At 32.1% G+C, this 17213-nt stretch overlaps 2 protein-coding genes, 1 long non-coding RNA gene and 1 pseudogene across 3 annotated transcripts in view; 3 read left to right on the top strand and 1 right to left on the bottom strand.

Moving 5' to 3' along the window:
- Window positions 1–8497, top strand: LOC133674015 (mitochondrial outer membrane import complex protein METAXIN-like; annotated as a pseudogene).
- LOC133674014 (pentatricopeptide repeat-containing protein At2g34400-like) lies at window positions 8269–10482 on the top strand. Its single transcript, XM_062094973.1, has 4 exons — window positions 8269–8419; window positions 8698–8781; window positions 8986–9107; window positions 9781–10482. Exons 1-4 carry the CDS (start codon window positions 8269–8271, stop codon window positions 10480–10482), a joined length of 1059 nt encoding a protein of 352 aa, XP_061950957.1.
- Window positions 10483–13193: 2711 nt separating this feature from the next.
- Window positions 13194–14705, top strand: LOC133674819 (uncharacterized). The gene is made up of 2 exons (XR_009835275.1): window positions 13194–13628; window positions 14043–14705. It is a non-coding gene; the product is annotated as an uncharacterized LOC133674819 (long non-coding RNA).
- An 80-nt stretch (window positions 14706–14785) lies between these two features.
- LOC133674814 (cuscuta receptor 1-like) overlaps window positions 14786–17213 on the bottom strand; it is a 97672-nt gene continuing 95244 nt past the window's right edge. Inside the window, exons 8-9 of the mRNA XM_062096072.1 lie at window positions 16823–16972; window positions 14786–16720 (exon numbers count right to left, since the gene is read on the bottom strand). Of these exons, the coding sequence (XP_061952056.1) occupies window positions 14931–16720; window positions 16823–16972 (1940 nt within the window). The 3' untranslated portion in view covers window positions 14786–14930. The remainder of the gene's footprint in view (window positions 16721–16822; window positions 16973–17213) is intronic.

The raw sequence follows: 17213 nt of genomic DNA, 5'->3' as shown, positions 1-17213 counted from the left end.
ATGGATGACACTCAAACAGCTCTGAATATTCGCATTCCTTATCTTCCAGGTAAGAGAAATCAATAAAAATAGGTGATGCTATTATGATGGAGATATCAATACCAAAAACATGGACATAAATTGTTTTTTTTTTCAATTTGAATATTTATTTTCATGAAATCTGATAAATAAAATATCTATAAAAAATATATACTAAAATGGGTGGTACTCGAATAATTCTGAATGCTCACATGTCTTATCTTCTAGGCAATAAGAGATAATAAAAGCAAGTGATGTTCTTTTCTCCGGCTGTAAATGGATGGAGATATCAATACTAAAAACATGGATAAAAATTATTATTTTTTCAATTTGAATTTAAATATTTATTTTCATGAAATCTATTTAATAAAATATATATCTTTATTAGTTTTATTATCAAAATGATGATGTCATAGTTAAATTCTTTTAGACGAGTTTGGATTGATTTTATTTTATTTTTAATTTATGAATAGTAAAGATATGTAAAATACTTATATTTAATATTTTTTTCATTCAAGTACTCTAATTGAATTTTTTTTTTCTATTTAAATACTTGATAAACTAGTGTCTGAACATAAATTTATTTACAGAATAATTAAATGTAAGGTTTACATAAAGTAACTATGGAATAATAAGAATATTAACAATAAAATTTATTTATAAATAAATCATAGATTTAATGTCTCTAAATTTTAAATTTGATGTGGATAAATTCAAGGGATTTACAAGATAAATAGTACAATAATTTTATTTGATGATAAAAGCTTATATTAAATATTTTTTTATTTTTAAAGTTTATAAAAAACAAATATAATTTTTAATTAATTTTTTACTAGTGTTTTTTTTTTCTTAACACCACTGGTCACTTCTTTAAATATACATTAGTGTTGATGAATGAAAATTTAAGTGGACGGAATTTTAGGATTTCTAGAATTTTAGGACCCATGCCGTGGAAAAAACTGCATGATGGGAATGTTTTCTCGGACCCCACTCATGGAGAAAATGCATGATGGCACCATCCAACGGACCCATCTCGTGGAAAAAAGAAGCAGGATGGCAGTGTCCTCTTCATCCTCTCGTATGAAGTATTGCTTGTTGCACTGAGGATATTAGCCCGACGGTGAAGGGAGATTATCTTTTTTTTCTGCTCCTGGGTTTGATCTTTTTTGTATATGCTTGTCATCTTCATGATACTTACATATTAATTAAGTTTGCAAGATATTTAATAAGTCATGGTATTAGTCGTGGTGTACGCAAGCTAACCCGAACACCCACATAAATAAAAAAATAAAAATATTGCTCGCATGGATTTTTTTACTCGACAAGGTTTTATTCTGCAACCTCTCGTAAACTACAGACAAGCTGTGTAAAATTTATATATTTTTTTAATTTAATGATGAGAGTTTATATTAAATATTTTTTTCCTTTAAATTCATGAAAAAAATAAAATATTGTTTTTTTACCTTAAAAAAAAACATGATAAGTATTTTATTTTATTTTATTTTTTCAACACCATTGATCACTTCTTTGAATATACGTTATTGTTGATGAATGAGAATTTAAGTGGATAGAATTTTAGGATTTCTAGAAGAATTAATTCTCTCAAATTTTGTCATATTTTCTGTTTTTATTTTTATTAATTTGGCTTTTCTTTCCTACTTTTTAATTAATATTTTTTGGATGAGAATGAAATATTTTATATAAACTTTAAAAACAACATTGAGATTGATTCATATATATTCTATGTTACTATTATTTGTATAAACGGATGAAGCATGAAAATTATAGAAAGGGTGAAAAACCAACTGCTTGAGGATGTTTGGAAGGGCGAAAAACCAACTGCTTTCTACGACCACAGCACTTCTTCATTTATATCTTCTAGATTTATAAAGTAAATTGTACGGGTGCTTTTGACTGGGTAATTTAATATGTTTTTTTATTAAAATTTAATTTTTTTCAAAAATATTTTTTTATATTATAAAATATATTATAAAAAAACAAAAGCTAATACACTCTTCTCTTTCTCTTGTCTATGAAAAAATGGCATCAAGGAGTTTTAGGTTTTTACATCCAAAAGTGTACGGAACCATCTGGTGGAAAATTTGTTGCAGTATCCTCTCCATCAAAATACCTTTTGTTTTGATATGAAACATTTATTCTGCACACCCTTGAAATAGAAAGATTAAAATAAAATTGAAAGGATTAGTTTTTTTTATTTTTATTTTTTCTCAATGATCATTTAATGTCTTTGTATTAGTTTTCAAGTCTTGAGATTAAGTTCACAGCTCTTTTTCTTTAAAGACAAGAAATATACCACTAGATTAAAAACTGTTTTATATTTCATTAAAATAAATAAATAAATAACTTTTATAGTTACAATATTTTATTCTTAAGCAAATAAATTGATTTCAAGTGACAGTAACATGAAGGATTTTCTTCCGATCAAATTTATTTTCATTAGAAAATATTATTTATTTATCAAAATAATTATTATTTTGGCGGGAACTTTTCCCCAAGAAAACCAAAACTCAAAGTTTTGATAAGAAATTAGAAGATTTGATAAGATTGGGGACTTAATTAAGCTTTGAATTAGTTTAATTAATGAAATCAGGGGCCCAATTGAATAAATATTAAACTTTAGGGCTGATTTGGGTGAAATTGCAATAAATTAATGTTCAGGGACCAAAATGAAAATTCGGGGGTAATATAGGGAGCTTAATTGACTTTTCCAGGGGTAATTTTGAAAGAATTAAAAGTTTAAGAGTCAATTAAGGACTACATTGATTAAATTGGAAGCCAAGAACTGTTCTGTGCAAAACGCTGAAATCCAGGGGTTTAATACATTTTACCCAGGAGGGGCTGATTGATAAATGTTGCACATTGGAGGACCCAATTGAACAAGGCCGTTCACACCCAAAACGACGCCGTTTCAAAGTCACTGTTCATCGTCTTCCTAATCTGGAACGGAGAACGCCCGCCTGTTAAGAGGAAAAAACTATACAAAGTACAAACGCTCAGTGGTCAGGTCCCATCACCTTCAGACCAGACTTGGAAGGCCTACCATCTTCCTCGTCCGGCCAAACCTTCCTCCACCGGCACGAGGTGCAAGATAACCGAGAATACCGCCATCAGCAGTCCAACAGTGGCGGGACTGTTGGTGTCCCAATCCGGCCAAAATACAAAGTCCTAGATCTTATCCTTATCAGGGGAAGATAAGCAGCAAGATGGAATGCCTATAAAAGGCAGAGGAGGACACAGGAAAAGAAAGAAAAGAAAAGGGGGAAGAGAACGAACGAACGAAACTAAAAAGAAAAGAAAAGAAAAGAATTACCGCGACGTCTGCGACAATAACAATAATAACTATTGTAGTTTAAATTATATCGATGCTATTCATTTCCATCTATTTTTATTCATAATAATAATCGAAAACTCATGCAAATCTTAAGTATGAAACGTCTAAATATTATTAAAAAATTAGTATAAATTAATTAAATTAAGAAAAAGCCATTAAATCAAAAAATCTTCACAAAGGTTTCTTTTTTTTTTTTTTCCATGAACACTTGTACCAATCACTTCTATGAATATACGTTGTTGTTGATGAATGAGAATTTAAGAGGATAGGATTTTAGGATTTCTAGAAAAACCAACTCTCTTAAATTCTGTCGTATTTTCTGTTTTTATTTTTATTAATTTGAATTTTATTCTTTCTTATTTTTTAATATTTTTTTAGATGAAATTGAAATATTTTATATAAAATTTAAAAATAATATTGAAGTTTATTTATATATATTCTGTGTTACAATTACTGAAAATTATAAAAAAAGATTGTTACAAAAATAAACAGGCTGTTAGTGAATACATTTATATCCTCTAGTGTTAACAAGAACGTCTGTACTATCTCTTGGAAATGACACTGATAAGTTTTAGAGATTTTTCATTTGTGTATTTTAAAAATAGTTTTGAAAAAAATTAAATTAATTTATTTATTTTAAATTAGATTTTTTTATTTTAAATAATTTTGATGTGCTCATATCATAATAAATTTTTTTAAAATAATAATAATATTTTAATATATTAAAAAAACATTTTAAAAATAAATATTACTGCACCAAAATAGAGAGTAATCGGTTTTTAGAGCCCCAAGCATACGGCTCCATCTCGTGGAAAACATTGCATGATGGCAATGGGTCTCACGGACCCATATGGTGGAAAAAATATTTATTTGTTTTGATATAAAATATTTATTTCGTGTACATTTGAATTAGGAAGATTAAAATAAAGTTGAAAGGATTATTTTTTTTTCAATATATTTTTTATTCAATGATCACTTAATATCCTTATATTAGTTTTCAAGTTTTGAGATATAAGTTCATAGCTTTTTTCTCTTCTAAGAAAAGAAATATACCACAAGATTAAAAACTAGTTTATATTTCATTAAAATAAATAAATAAATTACTTATATATTAACATTTTTTTCCTTGAGTAAATAAACTGATTTATGTTATAAAATTATGTATCAAGAAGTTTACAATAATAATATAATTATTAAACAGTAAATAGAATATATAAAAACAATAGAAATTAGGAAGATAAAAAAAATATTTTTATTTTATATGGATTTGTAGTTATATTTATTGACAATACTTCTATTTACTCTCTCAACAATGCTTTTATTTATAAATACATATATATAAATACTTGTAAGCTTAAAGATTATTAAAAAATATATAAATTTAAATGAATTTTGAAATATTATAATTATAATAAAGCATTTATAGTTCCATTAATTAATCGGTGGTTGCTTTTTTTTTTCATGATACTTGAAGAATATATTAAAATAATTATTTAAAGAATGATCAAAACAAAAGAACGAGAAGTCAAGTTAGTTGAAATTAAAGCATATTATCCCTTCTCAAGCGGCAACGGTCTCACGGTCCATCTTGTAGAAAAAACGCCTGAAAGCATTAATGGTCTCACGGACCATCTCACTGACCCAGACCCATATCGTAGAAAAAATGCAGATGACAACGGTCCCCACATCTCACATGTTAAATAATATATTTATTTTATTTTATTTATTAAATGTAAAATAATATTTTTAATTTCATTTATATATAATTTTTAATTTTTAAATTAAAACAAGTATTTTAAAATAAAAAGATTAATAAGAATTTTTATTTTTTTATATTTTTATATTCATATTTTTTATATTAATTTAAATTGCTTTAACATCAGAGGCCCATTTACACTGCAAATCCCTATCTCTTGACTGCGTTAAAAAAATAGACGATAATAATGTTTGATTTTGCCAACACCATTAAAATTAAGACATGATTTTCTTTACGCGATTTCCGTAAAGAGAGCAGCGAGGGCTCTATATCCATCATCTTCATGGAAAGTGAGCTGGCTAGCGTTGACCTTTCATTCATGTTTTTCAACAGAAGACTTCGACTTGGGGTCAACTTTTCGGTTAATTATTTTTATGCAATTTAATTTAATTTTTATTAATATGAAAGTTCGGATCAGTTTTTATATATCTTCATTAATCTTACTAGTCTTGAAATTAATGACTATATAAATTTTTAATTATCATTATATTAATAAAATTCAATTTTATTTTATTATTTGATTTCAATTAATGTTAGTAAAATCCAGTTCAGCTTTACAAGTTCATCCATAATGTCTGTAGCTTGACTGCAGGTTCATAAAAATTCAATTTGATGATGGCATTTAAATTATTCTTTCCTTAAATTATACATTGAATTAATTGGTGCCGCACAGATTCATAAAAAAACGTTGTGCGTTCACAGCCTGTAAAAGGAGTTATTTTCTAGACCTTGCCTCTTTCATTTTATTGCCTCACACAAATTTGTAAACTGATTTGAAAATATCTTTTTCTGTGAAGTTAATATTATTAAACTTTCATTTTTCCATATTTCAAGAAAAAATATCTCTTGCTTTTCATAAGAATAGACACTATATTTCAAACACGCACGAATACAACATCTATGGAGTAACTTTCATATTGAAAGTTTTTGGAAGTTTTGAATTTAACCTACATGTTTTGAATTTTTTTCAATCATATTATCCCTTTAGTTTTGGTGGGGTCAGTATTGTCCTTCTAATTGTAATTTTTTTAGTTTTGCTTTATTATTTTTTACCGTTTTTCTTCTATTAGATTAGAATTAGATTGTTTGATAATCTAAATAGACTCACATTTGTTCTTCTTACCTTTCTTTTTTTATGGTTTTTCTAGCACTTTATTTATTGTTATTACATATTTTTTTTAAGTATTGTTTGGATTATTACTAACTCAGGGCTTATTTTTTGACATCAGAATTTTTTTACTCAAACCACTGTATAGCATGAGTGACAAATCTAGGTATTGCTAAAATGCTACTAGTATAAATAGCAAATGCCAGCGAGGACTTTTAGGCTTTCAGAGCCCCCAAGCTACGGCCCCATCTCGTGGGAAAAAAAATACATGATGGCATTAATGGTCTCATTAACGTGGAAAAAACGCATATAGTTATAGAATTAAGTTTTTAATATGAGATAGTTTATATAATTTTTAGATTTTATTAATTAAGTGGTTATCAGTTTAAATTTTATTATTTTATTTTATTTTATAAAAAATAAATATAAAATAATATAAATTTATATCTAAAAAACTTTCGTTTAAATTGGTGATGCATATTAAAAAATTATATAAATTTTATTTTGAAACCTGAATAATATATTAAGCGTTTAGAATAAAGTAATTTTTTGGAAAGTTTTCAAGTTTTGAGATTAAATTCATAGCTCTTTTCGCTTTAAATACAAGAAATATACCAGAGGTTATAGACTCTGGGTTTCTGCTTGTTTTTTTGTTGCTTCTGCTAGTTTACGTTGTGTTTGTTTTCTTTGTTGAAATTTTCTTCTTTTGCGCGTTGATAGGTCTGAATCACTAAGAAAACACTTATCTGACTAATAGGGAAGGAGTTAGTAATTAGCATTCAAGATTAATAGGCAGCTGGTCTTCTCAAATATATCAAAATTGTCTTCAAAACACTTATCTGACTCTCTGTTGCAGATCAAATTCCATATATTGAATCAGACACTTACGTGGCCTACAATGACGAGAATGGTGGGGTAATCCAATGTTTAAAGGAAGATGGCATTGTTGATTTGGACACTGACTTCAGCTCGCTCCCAGAATGGATATCAATGAAAGCGATGGTTAGCACCTGGGTGGGGTCTGATGGAACCTCTGCCTGCACAATTTATCACTCTTCTGCCTCCCTTGGTTGATAGGAAAGGCTCTATTCATGAAACTAGTGTAAGCTGTTAAGCAGCGACTTGGGATAACTAAAGAAAATGCTGAACGAAGGGAAGCAGAGGTTACACTTCTATCGTTTATGATCTTTTTCTGCAACTTGTTGATATCAAATCTGCGCACATGCACTAGTGTTAGAAAGCATACACCTGTGGAATGATTTTACCCCTTTATGTATTACTTCATTTTCTGTTAATTTTCCTTGACCATGGCCTTGCAATTTTTTTATTTTCATTTATGGATAGATCTACAAGAGAGCGAAAATTGCATATGGAGCTTTGTCAACCACATTAGTGGATCACACATTTCTTTTTGAAAGGTGTTTCTTTTTTATATCGTGGTTAATATATATATTTTTCATTTTTACCTGAAATCATCTAAGATATTTTGGTTTTTATGTTTTGAATTCAAATTTTAAGTTTGAGGTCTTGACCATGCATTGATTATACACCCAACTTCATTTTTCTGTTTGTGCAGGCCATCTAGTTTGGACGCATATTTCCTTGGGCATGTCCTTTTCACTCTTCAAGCATTTCCTGTGAGTCACTTTACCAATTGTCTTGATCTGTGACCTGTGAGAGCTGAATGCTGGCATTTGTATGGCGAGAACAATTATTTACAGCTGAAAATGTGATCATACATGACCTGATGACAAGCATTGCTGTAAATGTCTAACAATCAAGTCCCTCTAATTTCTTCCAAGAACACTGCAGCAATCTATGCTGTTATAAAACACATTACCATCGATTTTATTTTTTCCATTTAAAAACTCTCTTGAAACCATTTTCTGTTAACATGGTTTCTACTTATTTGATTTTCACGTTATCTGCTATTGTTATTCTGTCTTGGCACAAAGCATTTGAGTTTGTTGCTTCACTTGTCAAATATTTTCAACTCTTATCCTTTTATGTGTTCCATGCCATTAGGAATCATCGATGCTGCGAAGTGCACTCTTGGAGCTTGGTAATCTCATCCGATATGCTGAAAAACTAAAGACAGATTTCTTGGAGGCTGGATCGTCTTCTTCTGTCCCGCAATTCCTTTCAGACGCATCATCAACTTCAACAAGACATCCTTCAAATTCAGGCAAGATATTTTCATCTTTTATTCTTTTGAATATTATATTGGTCATCTGATAGTGTCTTGAGTTGTGGATTTACTAAACCAAACATATAAGCCATTGGGAAATAAGAGGTCAAAAAGTACCATCCATGTCTCTTTTCTTTCAAATAGAATTTCCAACTTTTTTCATTTGTTTTTATCACTAGGCTCAAAACCTAAGAAGCAACCCAAGAGGGAAAGGACAGAAGAGGAGAAAACTTTCAGAAGAAGGGCAAGATACTTTTTCTTTTTTTTTGTTGCAGTTTTAGTCCTTCTATCTGTCATGAGCAGTAATGAGTTTTCTGAGGTGGAGGTTGATGATGATGAAGATGAAGATGAAGGCTTCAGTTATGACTGAAGAAGCATTCATTTTTTAACAAATTTGTATTTTCCTTGACAATTTTTTCCCTCATGACAATTCAGTCATGGACATCACTGTGAGAAAGATAGTTTCCTTTTTACCTTTCATTCTTGTATTCCATGTAAAAGCTTTGAAAAATAATCATCCAACAGTTGTAGGTTGTTAATTGTGAACATTTCCTTAAGCACAGTGATAGGTGGTTCAGACTTCAGAGGAAATTGTGGCCAAAGTAGTTGGATTCTAATAATGAAAATTCAGAAACTCTCCGTGCTGCAGGAAATAGCCCTTGTAGTTGTTGAATTTGAATCCACTGTAAAAAAATCACCCCGTGAGCACTCATTCATTCTCATTGATATACTTCCAGTTCCTTCTTCCTGTTTCTGGTTCTTTGTTTACCGTTTCTGGTGATATTGAGTTTGTTTTTTGGTTGGTTCACCTTTTTAAACAGTTATAAGAAACTAAGGTAACTGAGAAGCATTTGTTTATTGATTGCAAATGGTTCAATTTACAATAAGGAACAAAATATGATATGACTCGGCGATGCTATAACAAAAAAGATATGTGAGCTTCCGTGTTTGATAGATTCAAGCAGTTTCCAATCCCAGATATTTCTAAGCATACATGCTGTTCATCTTTGGTTAGCTTGCCAGCTAATAGATCACAAAGAAATATGTTAGCAGGAGCAGCAATTGCTCTACGCTACCTTTGTCATTTAGGTTATAACATGTAATTACATCACTAATGCTAGCAATGGAGCTTTGGAATGCCATTATCACATGGTAATTAGATCGGTTTTATACTTTGTAATTGTCACATATAGTGGAATTGTGTTTATTTCTGTTCCTTTAAACTAACTTGAAATTTGAATTCTTCCTAATTAATCAGCTATGAAATAAAAACCACATAAATATATGAAATTTGTAAATGCGTTTCAAGTTAATATCATTTTTTTTTTGTTCAACTATCACTTCATATGTGTGCACAGAATGGAGCTTCCAATGAAGCAATTGTATTATTCAATGGAATGAGAGAGGTAGGTCCTAATCCAAATAAAGTCACAATGATTGAAGTATTGTCTGCATGTTCTACAATAGGGGCCCTTGATTTGGGGAAATGGATTGAGACACATGCATCAGAAAGAGGTTTACAGCACGATGCCTATGCTGCGAGTGAATTAATAGATATGTATGCAAAATGTGGGAGCTTGGATGATGCACTCAGGGTTTTTGAGAGTATGCCTCTTAAAAATGAGGTGTCATGGAATGCCTTGATTTCTGCTCTTGCTTTCCGTGGGCAGGCCCTGGAAGCATTATCATTATTCAAACTCATGTCAAAGGATAATGGCACTGTTCAGCCTAATGACACCAATTTCATAGGAGTACTTTCTGCATGTGTGCATGCCGGATTAGTTGATGAGGGCCGCCAATTGTTTGAATCAATGAAATTGTCATTTGGATTGGTCCCAATAGTCGAGCACTATTCTTGCATGGTTGATCTTTGTGCGCGTGCAGGACTTCTGAACGAAGCTTGGGACTTAATCAAGAAGATGCCTGGAAAACCAGATGAAATTGTGTTGGGGTCATTGCTTGGTGCCTGTCAGAGGCGTAGAAATGCAGATGTTGGTGAAAGGGTCATTCAATTGTTTCCAGAGAAGCAATTATCTCATCTAAGATATATGCAAATATGAGAAGGTGGGATGATTCTGCAAAGATGAGGGTGTTGTGAGGCAGTGTGGTGTCTCCAAAACCCCTGGCTGTAGCTGGATTGACGTTGGAGGTCGTGCTCATGAATTTCATGCTGGTGACAACTTACATCATCATTCGGTGAACGTATATGATGCAACCATATTATTCAATAGTTTCACCCACATTTAACTAGTTTTTTGCCTATGTTTTATATATAAAATGCCTTGATATTCTTTGTTTTATGTTTTGAAGGCACTTTTGGATGAAAGATGCAAAAAGGAGTAAATTGGAGATAATTGACAGATTTGACCTTCAGTCGATGTTTTGTGCAGAGCGTGAGCTCTAGAGGTTGAAATGAAGTGATTCCAGTGGAATTAAAAAGGTAACATCCATACCTTTCTGGACATCTAAGGCAAGAAAATAAAATAAGGAAGAGCATGGAAATCGCAGCCTTCAAAGTCAAATCTCGCAATCTGCCAATGTTGACCTTTGGCCATTCCAACTTGAATATCTGGAGTTACAGAAGTCCAATTGATGCAAACTCAATTTTTTTGGATTCATGACTCAAAGTTATATAAACGCTCAAAATTTCAGCCAAAAACGATGTCATATGAGGGAGATATGATTTTTCAAAGATGACATCTGAATTCTGCCAGCAAACAGGTTTCGTGAAGAAACGAGTCCAAATGACATTCCGAAGCATTTAAACCGATATCCAAGTTTTTATTTCAGCAATTTAGCTCCTCTAAATCAAAGCTTGAAGATTTCATGCAAGGCTATTTCTCCTTTTTAGGAAAATAGTAATTGAAGTACTTAAATGTAAACAGTCTACTTAATGGAGGACTATTTTGTAAAATAGAGACCTAGGGTTTCCTAGGATATAAAAAGAATGAGAGAAGAGAAGGGGAGCAGCCAGCCAAGGAGAGAAAAACGCCCCCTTCCTCTAAGAAACCCTAAATTATGCATTCTTTCTTCTTTTTGATTAGTTGTTCAACAAACATGCAAGGCTAAACACTTTTTCTTGGTTGCAAGGACACAGAAACCTTCGGATTTCAAGAACTGTGAGATTTATTTTACCTTTGCTTTTCAGTTTATATGATGAATATGTTTGTTCTCCTATGCTTATTTTTCCTATGATTGTTTATTTTAATTGCTAGAGCGAACTCTAAGTTATTATTGTAGACAATCTATTGTTAAGTTTGATATCAAAACCGGAGTTGTGGTATATGAACTTGTGAAGCAACTGAGTTTAATAATTGTGGCGGATCTACGTTATTAATCTTAGGGAGAACATTCAATCAAATCAAACATAGACTGCGGACAGTTATGTTTTCTTGATTAATCAACTTATCTAGTTCTTAAGGCTGCCATTGAATTAAATTACTAGTGCGGACACTGTGGTTGTTTGATGGTTAGGGCTAGTTATACGGCGGATCCGTTAACTAACCAATGTTAAGAAGAGATAAATATTCAGAATATAAATTGATGTTTCGTTTCCATGATCAGTTCTGATTTCTGTAGGTGGATGTGTGCTTGTGACCAAGGTTTGTTCTCTTGATAATTTTCTGATTTTATTAAATTTAGTTTGATAGTTTTCTGTTTTCTTTTGCTTTAGCCTAGATAACGTCCAACCCCCCCCAAATTGCATATCATCTAGCATAAAAATCTAACTTGAATCTTCCTCGTGGGATCGACCCCTTGCTTGCTCTATACTATCTTGTGTGTTGTGTTTGAAGCTAGGGTAATTAATTTGTGCGACCGCGACATCGCAACAGTATACCAATCGCTGAATGAGGAGATAAAGAGAGAAGGTTACATTCCAAATATTTGTTGCATATATAGGTGGAAAAGTTGAATACTTGGTTGCCTCTTTCAGCCATTGAACAAAGCATTCGGAGGGATTATATCTTCTAGTTGATGACTCCACCCAAAATGTTGAATGGTAAGTTGTGTTCTTAATAGCTTGAGCAAGGAGCTCAATCTTGATGATAGAAATGTATAGTTTACCCTCGCATGAGTATGTTTCTGTAGAATGAAAATGGTTGTTGGATTGTTACATGCATTTGCTGTAAAATAATGCAGTTCATTCCGGAAAGAATGCTAAAACTTATTTTTTTTTTCAGAACATAAGGAGGGAATGGAGGGGGAATATTGGTGGATTGAAATAAAATGCACTTGACACCTTTTAAGATTTTAAGGATGCCATAAATCATTTTCAATAGTCCTCTAAAGCCAGAACGACGTTTTGTTTCTGAACAGACTTCACTTGGAATCTGACAAAACCCAATCTACGATTAGAAATTATGCAAAAATTGCCTCATAACGCGACTCCATATCTATTTGTCTTTCCCTAGTGGGTCCTTGTAATTTCAATAGTTGATGTAAATGAAGTGTAAAATGTTTTTAGGCCTTGATTGTAGTTTCTGCTTGGAAAGTAGTTTCTATAAAAAATAAATTTTTTAAAAGTGAATTATTTTATAATGTTTAACAGTGTCATAAAAAATAAATTAAAAAATATTTTTTTTCGTGTTTAACAATATCATAAAAAATAAGTTGTTTTAATTTTTGTTTTTAGTTTATCTAATATATATTATACGTTAGATGTAATTATAATACAATATGGATGAGCCCTTAATTAGACCCATCCAAAGCTAGCATTTTCATCGGTTCCAATAACATGATATTTTGTTGACAATCTTAAGAATTGAGTTATATACATTTAAATGCAGTGTACTCCATATTGTACTTGTTATGATCCTTGTTAAATTTTTAGGGAATGGAAGTTCTGGTGAACCAGGGCTTTAGGGAGACTTCATTACAATCCTTACTTAGCATTGATTGTGGAGAAGTGAGAAATATCATTTCTAGTGAAGTCCCAAGTGTTCTTGAGTCAAAGCTCCAGGTTAATTTGTTCTCTCAACATGCTTGCTTATATTTTCCTTTATTAATCTTGTACACAAAAGAACTGTATATAGGCAGCCTCGTTTCACTATTGTTCTATACATAGAAATTGGATGTGGACAGCAAGGACGCGAGGATTGCATATTATTTTGATTTCATTGTTGGGACAAGCACTAGAGGCCTTATGACATCCATGCTTACTGCTCCAAATGATGAAAAACGACCTTCGTTTGCCGCAAAAGATATTGTAAGTTTTATCAAGACCACAATCCAGGCACCAAGTAATTTATGGTATTTTTGAGCTACGATTTTTTTTTATGTTGCTTTTTTTATGGTATTTTTGAGCTACGGTTTGGAATTGTACAGAAGTAGTATTCTATGGTGATTCATCCTTTAGGGTGTGGGGTTTATTCTTTGTTAAAGAGAAGGAAAGTGTTTTTCTGGTGCTAAAAAGAGGAAAACACTTTCCTTTTGGAAAAAGGGTTGTGTTGTCCTTGGTTGGAAACCACTTTCTTGGAAAGTGGTTTCTCAAAGTTTACCAAACATAGAAAAGATGGGGAAATTATTTCCAGGAAAATGGTTTCCATGAAACAAACAAGGTTAGTTTTTTAATGCTCCCTTCTTTGCTTTCTTAACTTTCTCCTTGTTCTGGCTATTGCAGCTGGAAATATGATAAAGCTAAAGGACATCGTAGGAAGAGAAGAAGTGAGATCCTGAAATGCATTTTGCTTTATCAGTGTTTTAAGCAAGTGGAAGTGGAGGTAATTAAAGATTCTAACAAGAGACTGAACTTTATTTTCATATATTCTTTCACTGGATATTTGTCCATGTCTAATTGGATCTATTATTCTTGTAATTCTTGTTTTCTAGTTTTTTTTAGAGGAAGTTTTTTTTCTTTTAAACGGTGAAAGCTAATGATATCAGGTTTTCTAGTTTTCTGTACATCACTTTTGGAACATCAGAGACCTGGTCTGAGCGTAATCAAATGACTTTAATCAAGCATTGTGACATATGCTGGACGTCTGAGATTAGAGTATTCAGAAGTGGGTTGAAAATTAGAAGCCACCATACATGTGGAGATGAATTGTTATGTGGAATCTCGAGACTGCTTTGATTCATTTGCTCAACCGGGTGGTCATCCATTTCAAGTCGGGAGTGCTGTCGACAGAATGCTATGTTCACAGGATTAATACTCTCAGTTACTGAAGCTTTAGATCAAGCAAATTCTCTAAGTGCTCACAAGCTTATATACAATCAGTGAAATAAATTTGAATTGATATTTGTGTTGCAATGTATCCCCTTTGATATAAAATATTTTTGGATATTTGTGTTATGAATTTGAATTGATCATCGGTAAAAATCAAGTAATAATGTAATATACAACGGAAGTAAAAACTCATGGAATTGAAAAGCCCCTGCTATATAAAAGCCCACAAAACGGAATGGAACTGTATAAATTAATACAACATCGCTTGAGCATGCCTTTAAACTTGTTTAAATCTTTAAACTAGAATACACAACGATGCACCAAGTCTTAGTACCATCAAGGCTATGAAAATCCAAACTTGGATAAAATGGGAAGATTGTCCACCAGAAAATAATAGCAATTGTTGATACTCACCTCGATAAAGTGAAACCAAGCTTGTCGCCAATATAGATTTATGTACAGAACTGCAGCTATTACTAGCAGCACCATGATGTATGCAACCCCAAAGGTCACATAGAAAACCTCCATATCTATGAAGCCACCATTATCTTCATTGTTTGTTGAAGGTGGCGTTGGTGATGGTGGCATAACTGCACCACATATTTTGGGTAGCGGTTCTCCACAAAGAAAATGGTTGTCCTTGTAGCTACTCTCCTCAAACGTGGCAAACTGTGCAACTCTCGCAGGAGTCTTGCCGGACAGATTATTGTGTGCCACACTGAAAAACTCTAGAGAAAATAGTTCAGTAAGTTGAGGTGGGATTTCTCCATCCAATTTGTTGTAGGAAAGATCCAAGCTCTCTATTTCTTTTAAGTTTGAAAATGTTGGTGGAATTGGTCCAGTCAAACTGTTGTGCGAAAGGTTCAGTACCTTGATCATGACGAGGTTTCCAATTTCAGGAGGAATCTCTCCTGTGAAATTGTTGCATGAGAAATCAAGTCCTGCGAAGTACCGCAGAATGCTGCCTCTATAAGAAAGGGATACATTCTTCGTTGTAAACTCGAAAGATTGTTGTGATGAGGACACATCATAATAATAATAGGGATACAGAACAAAGTAATGATGAGTAAACATCATCCAAGAGAGGATGTTACCAGAAAGGTGATTGTGAGAAAGATCAATCAAGGTTAATTGGTCCAACCTAGATAATTGAATTGGGATTTCACCTTCAAGATTGTTATAACTCAAGAGTAGAAATATCAAGTTAGATAGCCCGCCAATCCATTCTGGAATTCTACCAGTTAAATTATTATGGGAAAGATCTAATGCCAATATCTGAAAGGAGCCATTAAATGTCATTGTGATCGGCCATTGCAACTTATTTCTAGACAAATAAATATATCTCAAATTTGAAGAAGTGCCGATTGTAGGTGGTAAAGGACCAGAAAAATTGTTCCCTGATAGGTCCAAGAACTCAAGAGAAGACATATCCCATATCCATATAGGGATCTGTCCTTGCAAACTGTTGTTCGAAAGTATTCGTCCAGTCAAAACATTGTTGGACAGGTCTAACACTCGCAGCGAGCTAATGTTACCCAACGAGGAAGGAATGCTTCCATTGACACCATTGTCAGACATCGATAAAAATTCTAACCCTGGCAAACGAGCTCCGATTTCTGAAGGGATTTGGCCTTGGAGGTGATTCATGGATATACTTAAGAATGATAAATTCACATGAGAATTCTTTGGCAACAAGAATGGACCCGAAAGAGAACAATTTTCTAAAGAAAGGTCTTGTAGGTATGTGTTATTCTCAATCAACCAACTTGGAAACTCTCCCTTTATTTGGATGTTTGTAAGATCCAAATATCGGAGGCTAAACTGATGGTAAAGGAACCTGGGAAATGCTCCCGCAGCTTGTCCATGACCACTCAAATAAAGAGACTCTAATTGGAACTTTGGTCTTAGATTATGATCATCTTCTTCTGCATATATTTCATTACTTGAACCATCAAAATACTTGAGTTTTGAAAGGTTGTATAATGGGCTCAATGACATAGGGATCTTCAAGTGATTGGAAGAGAGATCTAGTCGTTGAAGGGAAGTCAAATTTGCCAGACACAGAGGCAAGAAACCACTGAGATCATTGTCATACATAACTAGCTCTTGGAGATGATTTAAGTCACAAAGGCCTGATCATATTATAATTTAGAGAAAATTAAAATTTGAGTGTCTATTGAAAAATATATAACCTCAAGAGAAAGAGAGAATAAGAGTCATCAACCTAACATTACCTTGGGTTATAGGTAATTGGCCATTTAAATTACAACTCCGCAACCTTAAAGTTTTAAGAGAGGTCATCGTTTCGATGGCTTGGAAGATGCTATTATTGAGAGTACTGTAACTCAAATCCAAGTATTCCAAGTTCTTGAGATCAAGGAAGCCTGCCACAATCAATTAAACAAGAAATTATATTAACGTAGAAGGAATTAAAATTAGAAATAATTCATTACTTATTAATCATGGCTAAAAAATCTAAAAACATAAGGTAAGTGTAGAAATTGTATTGTCCATTTAAGAGATGGATTTTTTATACGTCTGACCCAAAAAATAAAAATACACCATTGTTAATTTATTCTCCTCCTAAAAATAGCACTCTTTATGTATGAAGTTACCTTTTCATTA

Source organism: Populus nigra, chromosome 15, assembly GCF_951802175.1.
Source record: "Populus nigra chromosome 15, ddPopNigr1.1, whole genome shotgun sequence".
In the NCBI taxonomy this organism is placed as follows: domain Eukaryota; kingdom Viridiplantae; phylum Streptophyta; class Magnoliopsida; order Malpighiales; family Salicaceae; genus Populus; species Populus nigra.
This window is presented reverse-complemented; position numbering and strand designations above follow the sequence as displayed.